The sequence below is a fragment of the Tachypleus tridentatus genome, chromosome 2, assembly GCF_004210375.1.
Source record: "Tachypleus tridentatus isolate NWPU-2018 chromosome 2, ASM421037v1, whole genome shotgun sequence".
In the NCBI taxonomy this organism is placed as follows: Eukaryota; Metazoa; Arthropoda; class Merostomata; order Xiphosura; family Limulidae; genus Tachypleus; species Tachypleus tridentatus.
The window spans coordinates 65,120,101-65,145,974 of record NC_134826.1 but is presented as its reverse complement, the minus strand read 5'-3'; the positions used below and the strand labels follow the sequence as shown (position 1 = coordinate 65,145,974).

Below are 25,874 nucleotides of genomic sequence, written 5' to 3'. Positions count from 1 at the left end.
AAAGGGTGTTAATATTATTTATCACTATTAACTTTTATATTTATGAATATTATTCAGCACTGTTAAATTTTAGAAATAAAACTCATGAGATATTATCAAGTGTTAATAAGCGAAGGTAACCAACTGATCAATCAGTACATTCTAATCATTATAGGTTCTTGTTTTCTGTGTATTAACTTATGAATATTACATACTTCTAGTCAGTTTGCTATATAAAATTAGATTCATTAACCGTTCACATCATGTGATAAATAACAGAAATTCTAATACACACTAACAGTCTTATGTCAAACTACATTAAAAAATACAAGTTTCTAAATTTAAATTGTAAAACTTAATAAAATGGAAAAATCCAGGTGGATGTTCCATCTTGAAATTTTATATATACATGACAAAATAAATCAGCAGCTGGTCAGTGCAAGGTCAAAACTAAATATCATGGTGATAAGTATGAATAACCATAACCCAAATGTTATTTTAAGACATGGATATTTAAATGTTAACCCTAAAACTACACATTGTAACTTTTAATTAACATATTTCTTCATATTATTTCTACTAAATATTTGAGGGCTATCTGTCCTAGATGTCTCTAATTTAGACTAAAAGGGAAGACAGCTAGTTATCAATCCCCACCACCAACTCTTGGGCTACTCTTTTACCAAAGAATAGTGAGATTGACTGTTACATTATAATGCACTCACAGTTGAAAGGGTGAGCATGTTTGGTGTGACAGGGATTTAAACCCACAACCTTCAGACTGTGATTCAAGCACCCTGTCCATCAGACCATACTGGGCTTAATAATTTAATGATATATCAATAAATCAGAAAGGTAAGATATGCAAATTTCAGATTCTTACTTTTAATTATGTTTAGCTTGTGTTTCTATCTTAATGTAAATTTTAGTAGCTTACTGTTAGTAAATCCTAACATGATATAGAAAAGTTAAATCTTACAACCTTTGTAATGTTACTTTTCAAAATTTAGAAGTTAAAATTGACTAGCCAAAAAATAAAAGTGAACTAAAAACTAAATTTATTAACATAGACTGTTCATAAGAGAGTTTTTAATTCATTTTTGTGTACAACACTGTAGGCAGTTGTGGCATCCACAGCAGAGGTCACAGCAAAAGAGTAAACATAATTTATGAAAGCAAATTTGTACTCAAAACTGAAATTTGTATAACCACTTGTATATGATGGTACTTTGTGTAAAACTTTCTTACAAGTAAACATAATGAACTACCTTTTAAAATAGTTGGAAGACTTACAGAAATTGTTACAAAAGTCAATTAAAAAGTTTTTGTTTGGAAACATTTTTTAATACTTTTAGCACCTCTCAGAAAAAACTAACTACATGCATTTTAATTATTATAAACTCATCACTAATATGTTATCATTTTAAAATGCAAGGAAAAACATATAAGTATGATACATAAAAGAATTTCATATTTTATAAAATTAATTGAAAAAATTCAGTTTTCTCTTCCAGATTATCTAGTCACTCAGTTCATAATAAAGAAATTTATTTTCAAAAAGTATAAATTTAGCTTATGAACTATTTTCAGTAATTCCAATGTACAGTAAATTATACAGAAAGGAAATTAAATACAAATTATGTTAAAATATATTATGGGAAACGATTTTTTTTCCACTTGCCAAATGCATAAGATCCTTCTCTATTATTAATGAATCCTTTCCGCTTCAAAATAAAATCCACAATTTGAGCGCGTTGGCCTGGGTTAAAGAAATCTTCTTTCCTCACTGGAACATCAAATCTTTAACAAGACCAGTAAAAGTAACATTTACACAAATATATCAACATACTTAAAATATTTTTAAAATTACAAACCTCTTTTATCTGTTTAAGCAACAAGTCACATTTACAAAGTAATAAAGTATTAGAGTTCCTTAAGATGAATGACACATTAAATAATGATGCACTACATTTATTAATAGATACAGATGTAGCAATATGACAATACTCTTCTTACTGGAAGCCTGTACTGGGCCAATAAAGAATATTATGATTTATGTTATTAATCTTATTCTGATGTAACATTACATGCACTATTAAACAGATCTCACTTGTCAATCTAATATGTTTAAAATGTTTAATATAGAAGCTGATGAACTGTACAGGCTTAACACTAAAGACAAATCCTTTGTTAAAACTAAAATCCTTTCTTACCAACGTTACAGATGATAGCTTTACACAACATTATATCTACCATCCAAGTTATTAGTTTCTTGAAGTAAATTGTGATTTATTACTCTAAGAATTTTTTTAAATCTTAAGAGGCAAATAATATCAAAAGTACCATTACTGACTAGCTCATGTGTCCAATTATAAAAAACAAAAACTCATCATGAAGCAAAACATTAAACCACAATGTACATTCATGAGCATCTCATGCATTACATCATTCAACATGACAACATGAGCTATAATTCCCCGAGTTATTTATAACTTGTGTGGTGGGTATACTTACGTAGACATAGATCAAGGGCAACAAAACTATATAATTAAGTACACATGAATGTAGACTGTCACAAACTTCAAGCTATTTAAGTTAAACGATTGCTGTTTTATGTTACAATCTGCAGTCAGTTTAGAAATAAAGAAAAAAATGGTAAGTCAGATTTGTATTTTTGTTGTGTGGGTTACAAGGTTGGTCAAATTGACTGAATTCATATAGAGTTGGAAGCAGAGAAAATCAAAATATAAAGTTTTACTCAAAATAATATATTTGATATTTCCCTAGGAGATTCTAGAGGTTATAAATCAAAACCTGAATATTTTTATAGAAAGAACAATATTTTGATTTATAACCTCTAGAATCTCCTAGGGAAATATCAAATATATTATTTTGAGTAAAACTTTATATTTTGATATTTCCCTAGGAGATTCTAGAGGTTATAAATCAAAACCTGAATATTTTTATAGAAAGAACAATATTTTGTTTTTCACATCTGTTCATGAACAAATATTCAGTAAATGTACCAAATTTTAAAAATCTTATTTTTTGTGTACAAAAAATTTGAGATGTTTAATGAAAGCTTGAAAAATTTTGTGAAGATACACAAAACATATTAGAAATTATAGTATGGAAACTCTGGCAGTTATTACTTTGATTACAAGACTGGTCACATTGACCAACTCCCAACAGAGAGAGCTAATTATGTGAAACTCAACACTAGTGACTGGCTTGTGAAGTAGTAGTTGATAGGTGATGTATACCCCTCACCCCCACCCCCCACAAGTGGGATGTCAGATACGTATCTTAATATCTCAAGTTCTTGCTAAGTGGAATATTTTCACTAACAAAAATACAAAATATAGTACTTTTCTCTGTACACCTGCTTACAGTCACATTTTCATACTTGCTAAATACCAACTAAATGACCTACTGAAGATACATTTTTATAATATTAAGCAAATAAGCTTTCATGACACACATTTCTTTCATACAAAAGTAGTTACAGTTTTCTGGAAGAAGATAGAACTAACATTAAATAAAAGTGAAATATTTTCTAGAGATATCAGTTTTGTGGAACTGCTACTTTCAGTATAAGATATTGGAAAAAGTAAAATCTTATTGGTTGTATGGTATGTGAGATCTCAGTGTTCATACTGGAGTACACTGAATATTTTTATAGAAACCTGTTTATCATAAAATATTTAATGGTAATAAAATACTCCAACCACTTTCTTCTCAAGATATAGTAATATTGACATATTTTGGGCAAGTACTACACATCCCATGTCATATTTATACCACTGAATTGTGTTTACCTTAAAATTTTTGCTAGAAGAATGTTTTTATTTCTGTGCATGTTATGAAGTTTTAATGAATTACATTCAAAATTTAATTAAACTACATTCTTATCTTGTTATACAAATAAATTTGACATAAAAACATAGCTGATAATCCAAGTTCTAATATTATACAAGATTTGAGTTCTTAGTTTTAAAAGGCAATATTAAAAAAAACTGAATTTCCCCTTATATGAGATTTTTAACATTTACTCCAGGTACCCTTTCTCTACCTTAGTTACCACCCTTCTAACAAGTAGGAAATTTGATGTAAATTACTCATTATAATAATTTCATAACTCAGGCAGAACGTGATTACAGTCTTTAACCTTATTTGTTTACAGAGCCACAAAGTGGAAAATCAGATCCCTCTTGCCATGCCCACCTGTTACATCTTCCCTTTCACAAATTCCCAATAGTTTTTCTGATATTTTATATTACGTTATTTATAATCATGTGACAGTCAAGAGATACTGTTTGCTTTTTACATGTTATTATGTGTTCTTTGTTATATTATTTAATTAAATAAAAAAAATCATCTAATGCAGTAGTACCATTAGAATAGAAGAGTAAGGTTAAGTTTCATTGAGAGTCAAAACAAAAAGACAAAGACTAAGGTGAGTTCTTAGTTTCTTGTTTTTCATGGGTATTTTCTATCTATTGGTACAAAAGTAATTAAAATGTAAAAAAATTAAAAACCTTTAAGGTTATGTAAAATAAATAATAGTAATAACTTTTCTTGAGGTACACTCACAAGAAATTTCTGATCATGAGTAGCTCATGCATTATGTAGTTCATTAGGATAATGTGAGCTACATGTTTTCCAAATGATTTACAACCTGTTTGGTAGGTATACTAGTTAGATGTAGTTCAAAGGGCAATAAAACTGTTACAAAAAAGCTACTTAGAATAAACAAATGTAGTTTCATGTTATAATCTGAAGTCATTATTGGAAAAAAAAAGATAATTTTGGTTTATTTTGATGGTTACAAGATTGGTCATATTGACAAACCTCATAAGGTTTGGGTAGAACAATACAAAATACAGTCTAGTTTTACTGACTATAATGTTTCAAGTTTATTTATGACGTTTAAATTTATATTTCAGATGATTTAAGTGTTTTTAATCTACATGAAAATCACATTGCACCCACAGTAGTCACTTTTCTGACTCCACATATTCACAGACTCTTGCAGTGAAAAAGATTTCATTAAAAATTATTATTTTTTTGTCAACAAATGATTTAATGATTATTCACAGTTAATAAAATTTTTATGGAGATATTCAACACATTAGAAATTATAGTAGTGAAACTATAAACATCAATTTGGGGTCACAAACTTGACTGATTCAACCAAGCCCATATTGAAAAGAAATGATGGTAATGGTTTGACTCACGATCTGTTGGTTATGGGTTCAAATCCCTGTCCCCAAACATGTTCATACTTTTACCCATGGGGATGTTGTAATATTAAAATCCATCACACTCTTTGTTGATAAAAGAGTAGTTCAAGAGTGGGTAGTAGGTGGTACTAACTAGCTGTCTTCTCTTTAGTATGTCATTGCAAAATTAGGAATGGCTAATGCAGTTAGCCCTAAAGTAGCTTTGGCCAAAATACAAAACCAACCAAACCTTAAAAAAATATAAAAACACTAAATGTACAGAATGTCACCTGACTAAAACTCACAAAGATTTATAGCAAATAAAATTCAAACAGCCCAAACATGTGTACTTACAAGTATTCCCTAGCTCTTCTATATTCAGTTGTAAACTGGTGCCTCTTTGATACTTTGGAGGCAAAGAGGTTGGAAATTGTATGGCAAACAGCACTTATACCTCTTTTTAATTTTTTAGTAGCATATCTTGAATACTGAAACTCTGGTACCTAAAAGAAATACAAAAATATTTTTAAACTGGTGTATGATTTTAAAAATGCTGAATTCCTCAGAAATATATGTAAAATGTATAACAAATTTATCATGGCATAATTAATAACCAGTAGAAAATCTGTTGAAAAATTGATACTGTTCTTCAAAAAAAAGAAAGGATGAAAAATATAATATCACAATAATTTATGTTTGAAGCAAAATATAACCAGTTCATCATTGAGGAAATATCTCACTGTCTCAAACTTTACTGTTAAAGTTTTCCTTAAATGAAAATGTATTTCCAGTAAATACCTCCCTATACACATTAGTTATTTTCCTCTTGAAGTTGTGCTAACCTGCTTGAGAAACTTGCATACCACCTGCTTTGTGAAAACTCCCACCTAAATTTCACATAAAACACATGAATTTGCACTACTGCATGATACTGTATCATACAGTAAAATCCTTCATCAACAGAAGTGTGATACACCTCCAAGTTCAAATGCTCTCTCTACATTCTACATGAAATTCCCCATTCTTTGACAATGGTCATGAACAAAATGCACCAGGTACGTGGGAAGGAAGAAATGGTAAGAACATGTACAGAAAATGTCAACTTCCAAGATGATCATTCATTTCTGCACACAAATTAGCTAGAATCCCATCAGATGTTAGAGGGGTCACTGCAAAGGTTACCTAGATGACCTAAATTTTGAGATCACCCAATGGAAATCCATGAATGCAAGATCCTATGGCAAGGTCTCCATAGAGGCATACCTGAGGAAGTCTGCATCTCATCTCATTCACAGTATATTGCAAGAATGGAGTACAGGGAGAGGTAAGAAGTCTGAAAGGTATTGCAAGGATGGACAGAATAAGAACATGACCATCTGAGAGCTCACACACAAGCCATCAGATGGCCAATACTATGATCACAGAGAGAAGATGCATAATGAAAAAAGATGGCATTGACAGCCAGGACTGGAGAATGAGGAACAGGAGATCAGAATAAAGGAAGGGTATGGCAAGGAAACAACCTGAAGTCAAAACAATGGATGACTGGTGAAGAACCAATCTGTGAGGTACACAGTCACATCAAGAAGACAGCCTACGACATGGTACAGTACCTTCAGAACATGACAGGCCATAAAACTCAGCCAAATGAAATAGGCCATGAACTATGTCTTAAAATCATCATTTGTGTACATGTCAAGTAGTCACATTATAATGCCCCCACAGCTGAAAGGGAGAGCATGTTTGGTGTGATGAGGATTTGAACCCGCAACCCCTGGATTAAAAGTCGAATGCCTCAACCACCTGGCCATGCCAGCCCTGTTTAAGCTATTACTATAGTTAATGCAAGCCATGTAATAGGTCTCTATACACTGCAACATTACAGTAATACCAGTAGTTACATTACATTAATCATATTGAACATAACTGTTACATCTTTTCTTATTCTTAATAATATTAATAATAAAGTGAGCTTTCTTAAATTTTATCACATATACTTTCCAGCTAGTACTTACAGTTTGACTTTATTTATTACTTCCTGTTGCCCATTTCATGTGTATTTTAAAGTAACATTGGTTAGTTACAGTTGAGTGCAGCACAGTTCATAGTATGTTTGTATATTATTAATATTTTCAACAGACTTAACTTGGTTATATTTTAATTAATTTATCAGTATTCCTACTTTTTATTTATAGCATGATTCTGTTCTTTCCATTAATTTTTACTGTCCTGCTACTGGACATAACATTTAAGTAGTGACTTATCACAGTAACTTGGTCACAAGACAATGTCACAGAGAATATTATCTCTATCATGCCAGGATGTATGCATTACACTTCAGGGGCAAAAATCAGCCCTATTTAAGGACAAATGAAAGAAAATATACTTGTAGTTCTATTACATACTACAAGAAAAACATACTTCAGAGTTAAATTTATTCAATAAAGAAAAGTTTATTTTATATATAAAAAAAATCTTCAAAAATTGAAATACTGGTTTTGGGTTTGATTTAAGTGCATTATAAACAAAATTAATGGTGTCTGTGAATTTTCTAAATTTCTTCCGAGAATAGTGCAATTCTTGTAGCTCCCTAGAAGGATAGTCATAATTTCTCTGAACACAATATTGTTAGCTTGACCTTAATTTGAATACAATTGTAGTTTCATCATTTTTATCAACATCAAAAAGAGAGAAAAAAAAAGAAGATGTACATACAGACTAGATGAAAGTGACAAAAGTTTAGCTTGATAATATATTGCTACAAGATAAGACGTTTGTGAAAATATTCCACTACATTTACAGTTTACATTTTTATACTTCCCACAAATTATGATTTTGCATTATGATAGGAAATGTTTTTTTATGAAACAAAAATAAAGGCTTTACCAAGTCTGCTTGAGTGAACTGAAAATAAAATACCTGAAATGTAAATATATATAGATGAATAAGAAAATTGGTTTAAAACTTATAAAATATCACTTGTAAATATATTTTATTTGAAGAAGCTGCATGATATGTAGGAAGTCTTTTTGGATATTTTACACTATTTCACTGAGTATCTCATTCTTGCAATGCTATAGGTAATGGAATTGTTACACCCAGATCTGAGGGGGTTAAGTTTTCTTATAAGTTTGAATTGTACACAAGTGCATGAAGTGAACCATCACTTTTATAAATAACATACTCTACTAGCAGAAATATCATTGTATGGGCAACTGTTTAGGCTAGTTTAGGTTAGTAATTACTAATTGAAGTATTGATACCTTATTGAAAAAGAAAAAAAAATTAAAAAGTTTAATTTCAAAAAAAAATTCTTTTTGGGAATTACTGCACTAGAGAAGTGTTCAGGTTGTGCTGATAGAAACTATGTTTTTATAATATTAAAAATGATAACCTTTATTGAAAAATAAGTTTTTTTTAAGAACTACATTTTTTAGTACTGTATTTACACATTACATCAATAAAGATATCATCAAACACTCATGTACAGCCTACAGCCACAGTGAATGCCATGTTCTTGTTGTCTGAGTATTTTTATTTGAAACTATGTTCTGCAACAAAGAAATAGTTGTTGGCAAACTTTAGTTATTTTTCTAATTTATTGAACCTTGAATACACAAAGTGTATTCAGTTAGCTAATTACTTCCTCTCCTAATATGGAATTTGACAAGGATCCAAACAGTCATGAACTTTTAAAATACACAGTACAAAATTTTAAACTAGTTAATTTTAAAAACAATGTGAACAAGAATAAATATGCTGAAAGAATTTATTCATGACAGGAAAAAAAAGGGATAAAAAATATATATGACAGTAAAAACACGGAAAGAATATGTGTTGTCAAAATATCTAATTCATGATAGCAAAAAACGTGTGGATTTTAAAAGTTCATGACTGTTTGGATCCTTGTCAAATTTCATATTAGGAGAGGAAGTAATTAGCTAACTGTATGATTTGTAGGTGAGTATTTTTTCCTTTTTTTACACAGTTTGACTTTTAATAAACTGTTGTTGAAAATAGCAGAATACTAAATTTAGGCAGTATTTTTATTGAGAACAAAAATACTGTTCTGAAAATTATTTCAAACTGTCACTGCTATATTTGTTATACAATCAGTAGTTAAGTTTTACGACAAACAATTGTACGTAAAAAAAATTGTGGAACAAATAAAAACTTTAAAATTTTATACAATTAATTGATCCTGTTATGTATATGAAAAAAAATTAACAAACTACAATAGCTATGATATATCTTTTACAATTTCATAAGTTAGTACTGTTCCACTGACCTCTTCATTACACATACATTTAACATTAAGATATCTCAGAAGCAGCAAAGACCGAGAATATAATCATTATGTGGAACTTCATGAAGAAATTTTTCATGTCACATTAAACTGTAAATTTTTCTTAATTAGTTTATTATAGATTCCAAATTAAAAGTATGTAAAAACAGGATTTTAAATCCATCTTTTGTGTGTAACATTTCTGTGCCAACACAAACATTTTTTCAATACAAGGATTTATCAATTAGGATGGATATGATGACAAACAAAAAGCCTATCCAAAAATGTAATATTTCTATTCTACAAAATGCAACATTTAAGACATAAGTGATCTCAGTTCCCTTGATATATTACTATAAAATTACAATCTTCAGAAATGACTGTAAATGCTCAGAATTCATCTGCATTTTGCTTTACTAAATCCAAAAATGAGAAAATCAAAAACTATTCTCTATGCCTAACATCCTCAGCCGCTTTTCAGAATAATCACAAGATCGAATTTAAGAACTACTTCCAGTCATGGATTAATAACATGTAGTGTCACACAGCTGTTGAACATCATTCAAGAAGGAACATCATACTGTGTTTTATGGTCATGCAAAGAAAAGAAACTTGCTTAACACATTCCACCAGACAAAAAGGGAAATCCATGCATTTACAAAGAAATAAATATAACTAAATACAGTAATAGTATAATAACTTCAGCTCTGAGTAATAATATCAGTGATGCTGTGTTTTGTTTGGGAGGTACAAACAATAATAAGCCATTAATGAAGATACTTTTCTAATCACAACATAAGTATGCTTAAGTTATGTAAATTAATTTATTTAATTATTTTTAGTTCAAACTTGCATATAGTTGAAGCAGTAAGACAAATTGAAGTAGAATATACAAAGTTGAAAAAGAATTACATAAATATTTGTTTATAATTAATATAGTATAAGTTATTAACATAATTCTAAATACTGGTAAAACATCCATCACATTTTTGTCAGTCTGTTATAATAAGCTAACATATCTTTACAAAACAATGAACAAATACCCCTTGTAAACTATATAACAAGCTATCAATAAATCATCTTACCTCCTTCATCGGCATTTTCATCTTTATTATTTCAGCACATCAAATTACAACTTCCCATGGGCCATGAATTTTCACAAATTTTACATCAACTGTGCACTACTGAAAAATAAAAAATAAGATGTAACCACACTGAGATTTTCTTGTTAGCCATTCTCAATACAAGTGGTATTGTAAGTAAAAATATAAATAAATATATGATTTAAAACATATTTAACACAATTCAAAAAGTTTGAAATTCTTAATGGTCCAAAAATATGTCTTTCAGTAATATAAATAACTTTTTTTCATATTTTAACTCTCTCACCAAAAGCTCAGTCAAATCGACTTTGTTGATGACCCCAAACTAACCTCTAGTTTTCATACTGTGACTTAGTATTTTTATGTAGCTTTGAAATTTCACAAGTTCTTAGTAAACATTACAAGTTTTTTGTATACAAACACCAGAATGAAATCAAAGTATTCACTGCTCAAAGTATAAAGTGGTTTTTATGCTAAGATAAAAAATAATTTCCTTCATCCGAAAATTATCAAATTTCATTTATGTGATCTCCAAAACTCTTTAAATAAATACCAAACTTTTTTCAGCAAAACTTCATGTTTTATCTCTCATTTTCTATACCCTAATTCTGTATGCATTTGTTCAGTTTGACACTCCTTGTAACCACCATAAAAAAAAAGAGAAAGAAATCTAAATTACCATTAGATTCTTTCCATAATTACTACAAATTGTAACAGGAAACTACAGTTTAATCGTAAGTAGGTTAAATATTGTAATAGTATAATTTCTACTAAAATATTTTTGTTTTATTGCTCTTTGAACTGTGTCTAACTAATAATCCCACCACAAAACTTGAAAATTCCATGACTAAGTGTATCATATTATAGTATCAAATAATGTAATTGATGAACTGCTCACAAGCATATCTTGTGAAGCATTTTTAGTACTATTGTTATTTTTCTTTATCTTACCTAATCTAACCTTCTTCAACTTAACAAGTTTCTACTTTTTTACATTTTATTTACTTTCATAATAATAAATAAAAAATAGATGTAAAAAACAAGAAATTACAGTACTTCACTGGATCGTCTGTTCTTTTTGTTTGATGAAATTTAAGCCTAGTATTTTGTATTGGTGGCACTAACAGGCTAAAATTTTTTTGATTTGTTTAAATAATGCACTTACATTCATAAAATAACAATACATAAAAAGCAAACAATGTCCTACAACTATCGTAATTTTTCTGGCTTTCCACCTATGAGATAAAACTTCAGCTTAGCTCATCAAAATGTTTCACAGGGAAATAAACTTCAAACTGGAAGGAAAATAAACAGAAAAAACAGTTATTTGTAGAAAAAACAATGTAATATAATATGTAATTTGTTAGATTATAACTTTGACTTTTTATTGGATATAAATGAATATAGTTTATGACATCAGAAAGAACTACTGGTAATTTGTGAAAGAAAGGATGCGAGAGGCAGGTGTGGTAAGTGGATCTGATTTTCTTATTTATGGCTCTGTAAATTAATTATATTGAAGGCTTTAAAAATATGCTTTGCCTGAGCAATAAATAAGTTATAACAAGTAATTTCCATCACATTTTCTACTTTTAGGAGAAGAAAGTAAATTAGAGAAGAGAGAAGAACTAGAGGGTAAATTACACAATTTTCATAGTATAGGAGTTTGAGGATTTTTTAAAAATATTTCCTTATAAAATTAAGAATTTAAAACTAATGTAATATTAATATTTTAATTATTAAATATGTTTTGATGTCAAGTTTATTCATATACAATGATATTAAAGTGAGAGTTACATTTTAAATATAACTGTGAAAATGTGTGACATAAGCCCGATGACTTATCTTCAGCATGAGGATTAACCAATTTACCACATGCTGTATTTCATTTATTTTTAACTCATTTTGAAACAGCCCATAGAGGGTATCAAAAGGAGAAAAGTTAAATGCACTAATCACATCATGTAATTACTTTAAATAATAAAGTCAGTTCTGGTTCTATATTTTAATACATTAAGAAATTGTTTAAATAACATATGAATATCATAGTTCATACAGTAAAAGATGTCTCTAGTGTGGTTTCTACATAATTTTTTGTCATGAGTATGATATTTTGTTTGTTTTAGAGCAAAGCCACATTGGGCTGTCTGCTGTGTCTACCATAGGGAATCCAACCCTGGATTTTAGTGTTGTAAGTCACTAAACTTATCACTGTCCCATCAGGGGAACAAAAGCAAGAATTGATGATACATAATTTCCTAAACATACTTTTGTTAAATATTATTAAGTTAAAACCCATTTTAGGGTAGAAATTCATTTCCACAGCTTACATACAACTTAATATATTAATTTAAGCTTAACCTACATCTTTTAAGCCTAATAAACCTTATAAAATATTACTAGAATTATAAGTAAAATTATCAATAAAAACAGGTGTACCCAACTCTTCACATAATCATTATAAATATTTTTGTGATACAGTATACCACTAGAGAGACCAGTGTATCAAGTTAGTTACATAATTTGTTGATCTATGCACAAAGCTAGGTTTTAGCTCAAGTAAATAATAAAAACAAATGCTATACTAATAATTATACCACTAGCTTTAAACAATTCAAATGAATTAACTCTTGAAATGAATACTTTTTTTTCTTTAAGATTTTTTTCTTAGTACCAGTAGTTTGTTAAATATATAATGAACTATTTAGAGTTAACAACTAAAGAAAAGGAATATTTTTGTAATGTAAATAGAAACAAGTCTGAAGAAAGACACATTAAAATACAGCAATGAAAGATACAGCAAAATAACAGCTTTGCAAATAAGCAAAAACTTTGAAGACTTGCATTTATTAATTACATGAAATGAAAATAAATCTTGTAACCAAACACAAAATGTTAGTTTAATTAAACTTTAATTTATTCTGATAAATATTATGTTTTGTAAGTTATTTTCTTATGTGAAGCAAACACCTGAACCATCTATTAACAATTCATCATGAAAAAACATATATATAATGAAAAAAACAAGATCTACCTCATTAACATGTTCCAGTTCTAAGTCTTCATCTTTCGAGTTTACTTCAAACACTTGTCTAATGTTTTCATGAGGAGCACTGTCTTTCTCTAATGACAACTTGTAAACCAAAGTCAATTTGACGGCATCCGTCATCAAATAACAGAGAAGGTTCCTAGTTAATACAATTCCCAAATTTTTTAATTCTTACTAGGTTTTAATTTCATCTAAAGAAAATCATTATTGGTTTGTCTAAATGTTTTGTTTCTTGTTTATAACAAAAATAATTTAATATATACATTTACACTTGATCTTATTTACCTATCAAAAGTAAATCTGTATTTATAAAAAATTATTAATATGCTTCTAAAGAGTATATAAACATGTATACTGAAATATCCTAGTGACAGTTTGTAATTTCTGTACATGTAAAGCTCACAAGTTGCATAAATAAATAGGTTTTCTTACCACAGGACATGGGGAAACTTCCCCTAAACTAACCTCTAGCTAAAAAAAAAGTTTACTAAATTTAAGGATTTTATTTCTAAATGATAACTTTTGCAATAAAAAGTAAGGAACCCTTAAAACAGTACCATTTTAAACATACTTGTAAAAAAGATCTTTAGATATAAAACCAGACAATGTTTATAGACATAGTGAGTCTTTAACACATGAATGTTCTGCACCACAGAACTCGAATACAATTCTTCCCCTGAAGAAAAAAATTCTGAAAGAAAAACTTCTTTAACTGTTACAGAATAGTTAATGATTTTGAAAAAAAGCATTTAATTTCAGTGATTGATATAAAAAAATTACATCATGTACATTAAACCTGCAATATCAAATCCCTTGATCAAAAACAATAGACATGTGATATACATGAAAGGACACAGTAAATATTTATATTATTAATACATATACAAAATATAATAATATCAAAATTATCCTAGTATTCTATATACATGTATATAAAATGCTAGAAAGAATCAAGCCAATTTAAGGTGTATACAAGACAAATTTATTCCACTATTCAATATCCCAATTTTTGAACTACGTAATTCATATGACAGTTGTACATTAGAAACTGTAAATAAGATTTGGTTTTTTTCCATATACCACTAGAACTTTTAAAATACAAGAAATTTGAATATTTGTTGATGTTTTTAAGTAAAAAGTTAGCAATTTAACTATTTTGTAAATGATAAAACTAAAAAAGTGCAAAAAAGCATGCAGATTATGTAATGAATAATAAACATATTCATAAATTCTTTTTAACTATTAAACTTACTCATAATACAAGCTTGGTACATCAACATTATGAGAAGAATTCCTATGTGATGATGCTTTTGTGGATTCCTCAATCTGTCCTTCAGTAGAACTACCATCTGATGCTGATCCACATGCAATAACTTCACCTTTCATGGACATCTTGTCACTGAGAACTGAATCAACATTTGTTTGAGAATGGATATCTTCAGCACTTTGATAAACACTCAACTTTAGCAGAAATAATAATAAAAAACAATTAAAGAATACACAGAAATGGCAATTTTTTAATGTTGTTAATTGTTGAAATTAAAAAGTAAATTTAAGGAAAATATGGTTTTCTTATGTCCAAATTTTTCTTACTTTTCAACTACTATATATTAAAGTACATATACAGATGTGTTTGGCTGAGGATTTTTCTATAACAAGTTTCTGTGACTTGTTGACAATAAATGAACAGTACACACTCCACTTGTTTTAAAAATAATATATTCAAAACAAGTTAAATGCAAGTACAAAAACTTCTTTACATTATGTATATCATAATTGCATCTTAGATACAGTTCTCTTCTTGACAACAGACTAAGGCTAATTCAATTGCTGTAGAATTCAGATGAGAAGTCAATCCATTTTTATCTTAACAACTATCAGTATACAAATCACTTATTCCTTTTCTTCTCTTTCTTTTTTATCATAACAGTATCGATGTATAATTCACTTACACTGTCTCGTGAGTTACTACAGTTGTATATTGAACTTCCTGATACTTGTTTACTTTTTAGTACATTGGTCTACTTCCAATAAATGTCTGCATTTTTTTTACATATAGCCCTACTTCCAATAAATGTTTTCTTATTTGCACATAGGCCTACTTTCAGATAGTTCGTCTGCTTTTTGTCAAAAATCCACAAAGATTGGTTCAACTGCTTTAGAACACCCTTTGACAAAATACATTCTCCTAAAACATCAGAATGTTAACCTTACTTTAATATATCAACCATTAGGCTATTCATTCCCATTTAGCCTTACATTTTCCAATCTTTCTCTGACCAAAACATTATTTCACTCAGCTTTACTTTTGGTTCTCTTCCCATTTTTGTTTTCTTGCCACTATTTATAATGTGTTATTACTTAGGCCTTATAGAAATTTCTATATCCTTGACGTCAATGGCTTACATATGGCATTCGATAACCTACACATCAATATATTATAACCTTCAAACACAACTCTTCCAACAATTATGTGCTTTAACTCAAATCTTATGAAAAACTAAACAAACATGAAATACTAACTCACAAAATAAACAAACACTACCTCCACTAACCAGTTTTTTATATCTGCCAGGTGATGTTTTCAATGAGATAATGACAAACTGTAATTAGTGACCAATCAATCATAAAAACTGCCTCTAATTTAACTGTTTGTTAAATATAATCTCTTGTTAACTGTAAATCATTTTTTAGATATTTTAAAAAAACATTCAGACTCAAAACAATTATAAATGTCATTTAACTACAGTGTCTCTACAAATATTTGATTTACCATTCCTCACTTGAGTTATACCAGTGTCAGAGAATTTCACCACTCATGATTTAGCCTCAACAAGGGCAAATTGAGGGGTGAAATTCCCTAAAACTGGTATAATTTTTTAACAAGTGGTAAATGAAATGAGAGATCTAGCTTCACATTTTAAATACCTCTGCTTAACAATTCATAAAAATAAATTTAGAACATCAGGCATATTTTATACACATACAAAACATTTTGTACAACAAGCAAAAGCACATTTTTCTTTAAAAACAGTTTAAATATATGATACTAAATCAAAATTGTTAAACACGTACATAAAATGACAATAAAAACTTGTGCCATTACAATACGGAAAACATGTTTCTTTTTCAATGTTTGTCTTGAAATATTTAATATCCTTATTCGGTACTTACCAGCTAAATTTCTTTGGCCTGTTTCCACATTAGGCTCTTCCCCACTCATTTTCTTAACATTGAACAGATAATCTGGATAACCAAATGTGACATTTACAGAAACTTTAAAACACACTACACGTTAAATATAATCATATATTATTTAACCAAAGTATATAAAGTTACTGGAAAATTATTAGATATTTTAAAGATACAAATCTAGCATTGTAGAGGACAAATATTATCCAGCTATTGAATCAATATCAACATGTATGATCACAGATTGCAACAACAATTTACCTTTTAACTTGATAAAACCATGTCAACTATCTTTACATAAGAAGCACTTTTATAAAAAACATCACATACATTAATGGTACTTGTGTTAAGAGGTTTCATATAGGAATCTTTAAAAAAATGTTTTTGATTTATTCTTTTTGAAAAAGGTGGGGTAAATTTAACATCATATTTGTACAAATTATTATAATTTCAAAGATTAAAACTTTTTTGTGTGCAAAAGTTGTGCAACTTAAAAACAAACTAAAACTGATTCACTGTTCTTTTGTACCTAAACTTTAAGTAAAGATACTTTATTTTAGCCCCAAGTTAATTCCAAAAAAAGCCCTACACTAGAGTTATTCTTTTTCCAGAGGACATGAGGAAGCTTATGTTACCCCCAAAAGACACTCAACTGCATCTAAATTTTTTGAACTTTTAAGGGATTTATATTTTGGAGATAAATTTTATTTACTGATACAACTGTAGCATTTTAGACACTTGTAAAAAATAAAATGTTAGGGAATACAACAAAAACACGTTTAACAAATGGATTAATGTAAATATCTACTTATTTACCACAGTGATAGAAATATAAATGAAATTCACAACACAAAGAGTGGTCATTTAACATTATATTCAATACTCTAATGTAGTAAAATATTATGTAATGCTATTACATTTTTAATTGTTAGAATTTATTATATATTATTTGACATAAAATTTCTACTAAGAATCTATATTAATATGTACTGTTATTTGTTTGTTATGATTCATTATTTTTTATATTATATGTGGTTTAGTTTGTTTGTAATTTCATGTAAAGCCAAACGAAGGTTATTGATGCTAGCTTTCTCTAATTTAACAATGAAAGACTAGGGTGAATGCAGCTAGTCATCACCACCCACCTTACTAACTCTTGAGCTACTCTTTTACCAGTGAATAATGGGAGTGACTTTTATATCAAAATAATATCACAACTGAAAGGGTGAACATGTTTGTTGGGATAGGCATTTGAGCCCACAACCTTCAGATTGTGGGTCAAGTGCCCTACCTATCTGACCACGTCAAACACCTAAATGTATTAGTATGTATCATAAAAATTGTGCTATTACTGTTAGGGTATGTGAAACCTATTTTGTATGATTCCTAGAATTCACCAAGAATTCCCTGCTGTGAACAAGTAGATCTAGGCCTAATATGAATAAAATTTCTGTTCGATTGATACTGTACATGTTGTCCACTGTCTGGTTTGATTTAGCAATGCTTTATGTCCAACACATAGTTAAGCCATATGTTATTTTGGAAATTTTTTGTAATGCAATCACAGACAAATTTATGCAGTTACTATCTGTATAACATATTTTTGCCACACCTACCGCAAAAAAAAAAAAAATTCTGATTTTGTGATACGTCAGTGGGATCCAGGACATTGTCTTACTTCCATGATTACTGACTCTCACTTGAAAACAAACTTTTGATGTTATATTTCTATCCGTAAATAAAAATTTTTGCAAAATTTGATGTTACTTTAATAAAGCATAAGATGTGTACTTTGTGAAAAATTATAAGACTTAAATGCAGTAATCAAATGAAGATGACAACCAAAATTTATTTTGATTAATATTCAACAAGTTTTTTGAACGATGTTTCAGTTGTGGGCAACTGCTCTTTATTCTTTATGTGAATTGAATCATCATCATCTTTGTTTTGTGTTCAGGCAATTTTTTTAGTATATGTAGTCTTTTTTATTTTCTAATCATCTTTTGAAAATTTTTAGTCTCTTGTATTTGACTGAAAAATGTGTTTGACAATTGTTTTATTGAAATAGAACTATTTCTTTCCAATTTTATGCAATAAAGTGTCAAATATTTTGCAACAGCATAATTTCTAATCTTGAAAAATACATGCTACAATTACCAAATTACCTACCTAATTATATTTTTACTTTGAAAGGGTGCTGATAACTCATAATTTTAGGGACAATTTTGGTTATGCTGTAAACCTAATAGAATATTAAATGAAAAATACCCTGGTATGATTCATACACATATTATATTACTTCACCAAATGTTAACTGCAGATGTAATGCTTTCATTGCATAACTGAAAAAGCATATCTACTGTATACAAAAGCCAGTGTCTTTTTGTAAAACTCCACTCACATAAAGGCTGTTATATATAACCTCAAATTTTTATTAGTCTATAGACTGAAAGAATAAAATAAAATGTCTAAAAAGTAAAACTAAAGTTTTATTTATTAATTTAGTATCTGTGTTGAATTTTTTTTCTTAATTAATAATTTCCATGATATAACAGCAAAACAGCTCAATTCAAAAATAATTTAGGTTAAAATCTGAACAGATATTTTCACTTCCATAAGTCTTTATGTACTTGAGCTTAAGTTAGGTGATTCAATACCGTCATTAAGCTGACTTATATCAGCATGATAAATTTTAACAAGATTTTATTTATATTTTTCAATTATATGATGAAGATTTCTAAAACTTTTTAAACTTGAAGTTGTCAACAAAAGTAAAGTAACCATGAGTTTTAATGAAATAATGTTTCAGGTAGGTTTATTAGATCTAATGCTCAAGTTAAGTTACAAATAATATTAGAGTTGAATAATATTTAGCTACATGTGTTAAAATATGAATACTAACTATTTAAATTATGCAATAAAAAAGGTTGCTGAAAGAAGGGTGAGGGCACCTGAAGACTTACAAAACTCAAACTGACCTGCTGTTGATGGATTGGACAAATGAGAAACAATGTGTTTGGACCTAAGTTATGTGACTCTACACTTCTTTTTCACTTCAGGTTTAATTATAAAAAAGTTGTGTTTTGGGCTTACTTATTACATCAGGATAAGTCTGTTTATAGTTAAGCACAAAGCTGCACAAAAGACTACCTCTGGTCTGCCCACCACAGGTATTGAAACCTGATTTCTAGTGTTTTAAGTCCACAGACTGGAAAGTTCATTATAAAGGTATTTATAACTTATTTGATCTTGAGTTATATACAAATACAAAGTAAAAATTACCAAAGATTTCAATAAAGTTATGCATGTTTGTGTCAGAAACAATAAATATCTTTCCAACCAGACGGATGGTACCACAATACATTACTATTGATGTTTTTCAATTTTGGAAAGAGATTTTGTAAATTTTAGGCATATTTTATGAAAAATTATACCTTACTGGATTTACCCTTGTTACCTTCTTTGATTTTAGCATCAAAATTAATGAATAGCAGAGTCAGACAATTGACCATGGATGACTATTTATTTCAGAACTAGTTTTTTTGTAGGGTCAAATTATCACAATGCTTTTGATATTAGATACAAAACATGAACATTCTTGATTTCATCCTAATGTAAAGAAAAATAGAAAGAGAAAAAGAGTTCTATATAGAAGTCATTGACTTTGACATCATACTGTTATTTCCCTGCTCATTAAAATATAATATATATGTAAATCCCAGTTGCCATTTTTGCTTTGTGATGCTCATATTATGAGCAAATTTTAATTTAAGTTTCACCATTCTCACAAATTTACTGAATGTGTACCAGAAATTTTTATTTTCTCAAAGTGTGTTTGTTTCCTTAATACAATGGTGGTGTTGGGTAAACAAGGCTCACAGAAAGAATGGAAGAAGACACTGCTTGTTTTGTTTTACAAAACTCAAACTCATCATAATTTTGACAGGTCAGGCAAAATTAATAATAATATAAAAATGTTTATTACTAAATCCATATGTGAATCTTGTAAATAAAACTGAACAAAGACTTCAAAGCCACGAAAAATTTCTTTGTGTATAATTGCACAATTAAAGATATGCTTATAGACACAGCATAGCCTTCAGAAAAATTGACTGGTTATATTAAAAATGATTGGCATTATTACTTATGATAATGATGACAAACCTCTATGTCTAACACTGAATACATCTTCTCTTTAATTTTCAGATAATTATATTTTAGATCTCCATCTAGATTCATTAGATCTGAGAGTTACATGTATAACTTAATCTTCTAGGATGCCCAAACAATTGGATTTCAGCCTTTAGTGTGATGTGTCAGGCTAATATCTATTTCTTCAAAATTTAAACAATGCCTGAAACTGTACAAAGTTAACAAATTTTGCTGTTATGATGTACACCCAAATCTAGATCTCGTTAACACAATAGGCCAAAGAACTAACACTGGACATGTTTGGTTCTAATATTAGTCATATTGGTGTCCAATGCACAAAAATGACTTAACTTTTTAAAATCTGGAATATGCATATGAGCCTAGAAGACCTATAGCATATAATACATTATGCAAAATTGTGACTTAATACAAATATTGCTATTCCTTTATGGTCTCAAAGTCAAACTTGATAAGTTTAACAACATTAAAAACAGCTAATTGTTTTGCTTTGTCATGGTATCAACAGATCTGATCTGTCAAATATGGTGAAAATATTCTTGGACCTGTGCAGCACATCAGACAATAACATGCATGTATGAGCACAGAAAAACAGTCCATTCAATAGTTAACATGCTTTCAAATTGTTTACTTATATTTAAACTTAAGTAAAATTTGTGAGTCAACTTATTAATTAGACACTGAAACATCTCACAATTTTCTGTAACAGCCTGGAAATGATGTTCAAAAACGTTTTCAAAGTTTTCCAGGGTTGTGGGATTTCTATGTTTAATCCTTATTTATAAATATTCCACTAAATGAAACTAATGACCCACGAACGAACCTTAATATCAAGGTCACACTCTTATAAGAGGTGTTTCAAAAGATTCCAAAAACTACTAAAATCTGATAAAAAATTCTGACTTTATATTTAATAGTGAAATCTACTATCAGGTAGAAGGAGTGGCCAAAGGCTCCTACCTTATGCAACATTAACAAACTTTCCCTTCTCAGTGTGATAGGCAATGACTTGCCAGTTGCATAAATGAAATCAAACCTTTACATACAATATGTTTATAACACTTTTATTTTACTACAAAATCCATTAAATTACCCATCCAATTACATATTTATTTCAAACTCTCATTTCTTGATACTATTGTTCAGGAAAATGTTTCATGTTTTTGTTTCTTTTATGACTAAGCACATAAAAGTATTTATTATGACAATGAAAGTTTTATATCTAAATTATTTAAACAAGTTTAACAATATTTTAAACAAGAATGAACAATCACTATTGAAATTCTTGAAAAGAATGGTTTTCCTATTACAGTTATTGTATAAAACTTGAAACAAATAATAATTAAACTAAATAATGTTAATAACACTTCTTCAATTTAAATATTTGATAAATGTTTGGTTATCTAAATAAGGAAGTGTGACAATTATCAATCTCTGTATTCTAAAGACAGCTGGTATGGGTATTAAAAGTTAACCTGAAGATGACCTAAGAAGATCAAAATATTTGTTTTGTATTTTAATTAAAATTTTAATACCCATACAAGCTATCTTTAGAAAACATTTTTACTTCACATGGGTTTCTTGTCATCATGAATAACCAACCTCTGTTAATTAATGTCTAAAACTGTGAACTTATTTAATAAGGCCTATCTACAAATACTCTTAAATGTGTATATAAAACTTCTACTGGCCTACAACCAAATTCAGTAAAATACAGCAATTCTTTATCATTTAGAAATATCAATGTCCCCTCTACTTGAAAGGCTACATTCTATCCATTCCATTACTAGATGTCTCTCGCAACAAGTTGTAGAACATAATATTTCTTCCATCAGTAACAACACGTTTCACAAAATGCTATGAAACATGACTGTGATTTTAAATTTATACATTCTGATAAGCCTATTCCAAGCAACAAATTAAAGAACATTAAACTCCAAAGAGACTTTGACTATAAAAAAAGAAAGAAAATCTTTTCAACCAGAAAAATGTCATGCAGACCTCTTAACACTATATTAGGGATGAACTGCAGTCGATTGGTATTGAAGAGGCCATGATACAAATTTATCATTAGTGAAATAGAAGAATGGGCTAAAAATAAAATGTGTCATAGCTTTTCGAAAAGTTTAAAAAATAAATTGCTTTTAATTTAAGATTAACAAGTATCTAAAAAGATTAAAAGGATAACAGGAAATATAAAATCTCATTGAATTACTAAATACACAACAAAGAAAATCTGAAATAAATGCTTTAAGGTTATGAAGTTTAAAGACTTACAAAACTATAGAAAGGCTATGGATTTGCTTTAAAAACAAATTAGAAAATCGAAATGTCTCACGGAAAACAACTGCCTGATAATTTTAACACTATCGGTAAAGATTTTTTTCAAATACATTAAAGATGACCAATATCTTAGATTGGGGATTGGGTCCTTAAAGGATGCAGACAACAAAATTTGTGTTGGAATGTAACATAACTGTGATTTTAATTTATTTTTTTTTATAAAAGAAAATATTACCAATATTTATGAGTTTGAACATTCTATGGGAAATATTAGAGTTGCTAAGAATCATGTATTTTAATCCCTTCATGATAAGCAATAAGAATTCCCTAAAAATTACAAATCAGTATGTTTAATCTTGCTCTATAGTAGATAAAATCATAGAACGTAGTCTGACAAAGTTACTTAGTGATATATGATATCATTAATAAATGTGAACATGGATTCACCAAAGGGAAATCTTATATTACTGTTCTGCTACCTAATAATGCAAAACCTTACATTATTAATTTATTACCTTTTTTTAGAGACATTATTTTTATATAGATGAAAAAAAGGTGGCGTGTACATGGTATACTCAGAATTTCCAAAAGCTTTTCAAAATATGCACATATGTTTTCATAAAACATCACTATTATTGGTTTACCATTACTACTTGGAAATAATAAAGGTTCTAAGCTTTATCTCAATATATCCTTCATATGATGGCATCTAATTTATTAGTCTTATTACTATTTTCCAACAGAGATAGATTATTGTAAAAACTACAAACATGATTTACAAAACTACAGCACCCTTGTACTGTTGATCAAATTCAAAGATGAAGAAAATAAAACAAAAATTTTGATATAAAGCATTAAAGGTCAGTGATCTGATATTCACTCCATTTTAATTCTAATGTTAAGAAGTTTTATAGTGAATATAAAGAGAATTTATCACAAACTGAAGCAATTAAAATAAAAATAAAACTACACCACTGGTTGGGCTCTCGCACAGTATAGGCAAATTACGCGTACAGAAATAATTAGTATTAGTTTCATTTGAGAACCAGATAACTTACACCCTTGTGCAAATTAATTGAACCAAAACGGAAAATTACAATTTTTTTCATTTTTTTTTTTGCATTTTATTTCTGAGAATCCAAAAATTACTCACAAATTAATACATGATATGACCGCCTTTATTTTGCAGAAGATCATTAAACCGCTTTGTCATCGAGTCCATGAGTTGACTGCAATCTTTACTAATTTTTGAATTACGGTACCAAACCTCAATTATGGCCTCAATTAGCTTATCTTTCGTAGTACAGTCTTTTCCCCAAAGTCTTCTTTACAAATCGTCCAAAGATTTTCAATAGGATTTAAGTCCAGAGAGTTTCCAGGCCAGTCCAGCACCTTTATTCACGTTGTAGTCATAAAATTCTTCACAAGTTTCGATGTGTGGCACGGAGCCAGATCTTGCTGAAAAATGCCAGATCCATCTGGAAATCTCGTGTTTCAATTCTGGAACGACTCTTCTCTGCAAAACTTCAATGTACTGTGGTCCTCGCATCATACCTTCTACGATTATAGTAGCTAAAAAAGCCCCAAAACATCTTCTTCGAGGGATGTTTTACGAACTGACTGATGTGAGATTCTCGAAGTTTCTCACCTGGAGATCTGTGAACATGCAGACTTCTTTGACCCTGTACGAAGAAATGAGTATCGTCACTAAATAACACCTTTCTCCATTGTTCTTGCATCCAGTTCTTGTATTTCAGACCCCACTGATACCGTTTCTTATTCATTGAGTTGGTAATAAGTCGTTTTTAGACTGGTCTCCTTGCCCTTCTAACGCAATTTCGAATGATGTAATATTCTTCAAAGTTTCGTCAAATATCACAAAAATAGATCGACCATACTCAGTGATGTCGAGAAAACCAACTTGTAGAGAAATATATATGCAAACGACTCGTTTGGGTTGAGAAAATATTTTACATAGAAGAGCGGACAACGTTGTTCGTTTAAGTTTAATAATCATTATTATAATAGAAACTTGCCTTTACTGTTTAACGATCCAGAATCACACGGTACGACTGCAAATTTGTCTATAAAGGAAAACTGAAGAAATACTTCTAATATTTATAGTTGAACCCTTTCTCTGAACGATGAGTAGGTACGAATGCAACTTTTCAGATCCGAATATCCAACAGACAAGGTCACACATCCGTGTTTCTATATATATTTATAAAGAATGCGATATCCTTGTTAAAAAGTACTTTTAAAAAATATCATTATGTACTTCTAATTCTGTGTCAGGCTACATGACAAATGCCCAGGCTAAAACAAATAGCTGAAAATAAAAACAATAAAGTTATTAAAGTTAAGACACGATTTAATCTTCATGGAATAAAATATCTGAAACTTTAGCATAAGACTTTTTTATACAAAATCTACACTATTAACTCTCCTGTCTTCGCTTCGCTTCTTCTTTGTGGGTATTTGGGTATGTTATTTTTTACCTCTTTCTCTCTCTCTCGGTGTTTGGTATGGTTCATACCCTGGAGGGTCTGGTTCTCTTTGACCTCTTCCTCCTCCCCCATATTTATGTGGTC

General features: G+C 29.0%; 3 protein-coding genes across 3 annotated transcripts in view; 1 reads left to right on the top strand and 2 right to left on the bottom strand.

Moving 5' to 3' along the window:
* LOC143244029 (uncharacterized) overlaps positions 1-25,874 on the top strand; it is a 156,838-nt gene that overhangs the window by 103,937 nt on the left and 27,027 nt on the right. The window lies entirely within an intron of this gene.
* LOC143244030 (uncharacterized) lies at positions 1,494-13,773 on the bottom strand. Its single transcript, XM_076487997.1, has 4 exons — positions 13,624-13,773; positions 10,572-10,670; positions 5,556-5,704; positions 1,494-1,779 (listed from the first exon to the last, which is right to left on the bottom strand). Exons 2-4 carry the CDS (start codon positions 10,590-10,592, stop codon positions 1,632-1,634), a joined length of 318 nt encoding a protein of 105 aa, XP_076344112.1. The 5' UTR covers positions 10,593-10,670; positions 13,624-13,773; the 3' UTR covers positions 1,494-1,631.
* LOC143236859 (uncharacterized) lies at positions 11,840-24,326 on the bottom strand. Its single transcript, XM_076475493.1, has 5 exons — positions 23,799-24,326; positions 16,813-16,884; positions 14,891-15,044; positions 13,624-13,777; positions 11,840-11,884 (listed from the first exon to the last, which is right to left on the bottom strand). The coding sequence occupies exons 1-5, from the start codon at positions 23,908-23,910 to the stop codon at positions 11,840-11,842; spliced, it is 537 nt and encodes a 178-aa protein (XP_076331608.1). The 5' UTR covers positions 23,911-24,326.

What these genes read in the sequence shown, in the direction of transcription:
- LOC143244030 (XM_076487997.1), bottom strand. Translation starts at nt 10,592, where the DNA reads ATGAAAATGCCGATGAAGGAG. An exon ending in TGAAAATGCCGATGAAGGAG is followed by an intron (nt 5,705 to 10,571) that starts GTAAGATGATTT and finishes TATTTCTTTTAG; the next exon opens with GTACCAGAGTTTCAGTATTC. An exon ending in AGAAGAGCTAGGGAATACTT is followed by an intron (nt 1,780 to 5,555) that starts GTAAGTACACAT and finishes GTCTTGTTAAAG; the next exon opens with ATTTGATGTTCCAGTGAGGA.
- LOC143236859 (XM_076475493.1), bottom strand. Translation starts at nt 23,910, where the DNA reads ATGTTTTATGAAAACATATGTGCATATTTTGAAAAGCTTTTGGAAATT. An exon ending in AGGCCAAAGAAATTTAGCTG is followed by an intron (nt 15,045 to 16,812) that starts GTAAGTACCGAA and finishes ATGTTGATTCAG; the next exon opens with TTCTCAGTGACAAGATGTCC. An exon ending in AACTGGAACATGTTAATGAG is followed by an intron (nt 11,885 to 13,623) that starts GTAGATCTTGTT and finishes TTTTCCTTCCAG; the next exon opens with TTTGAAGTTTATTTCCCTGT.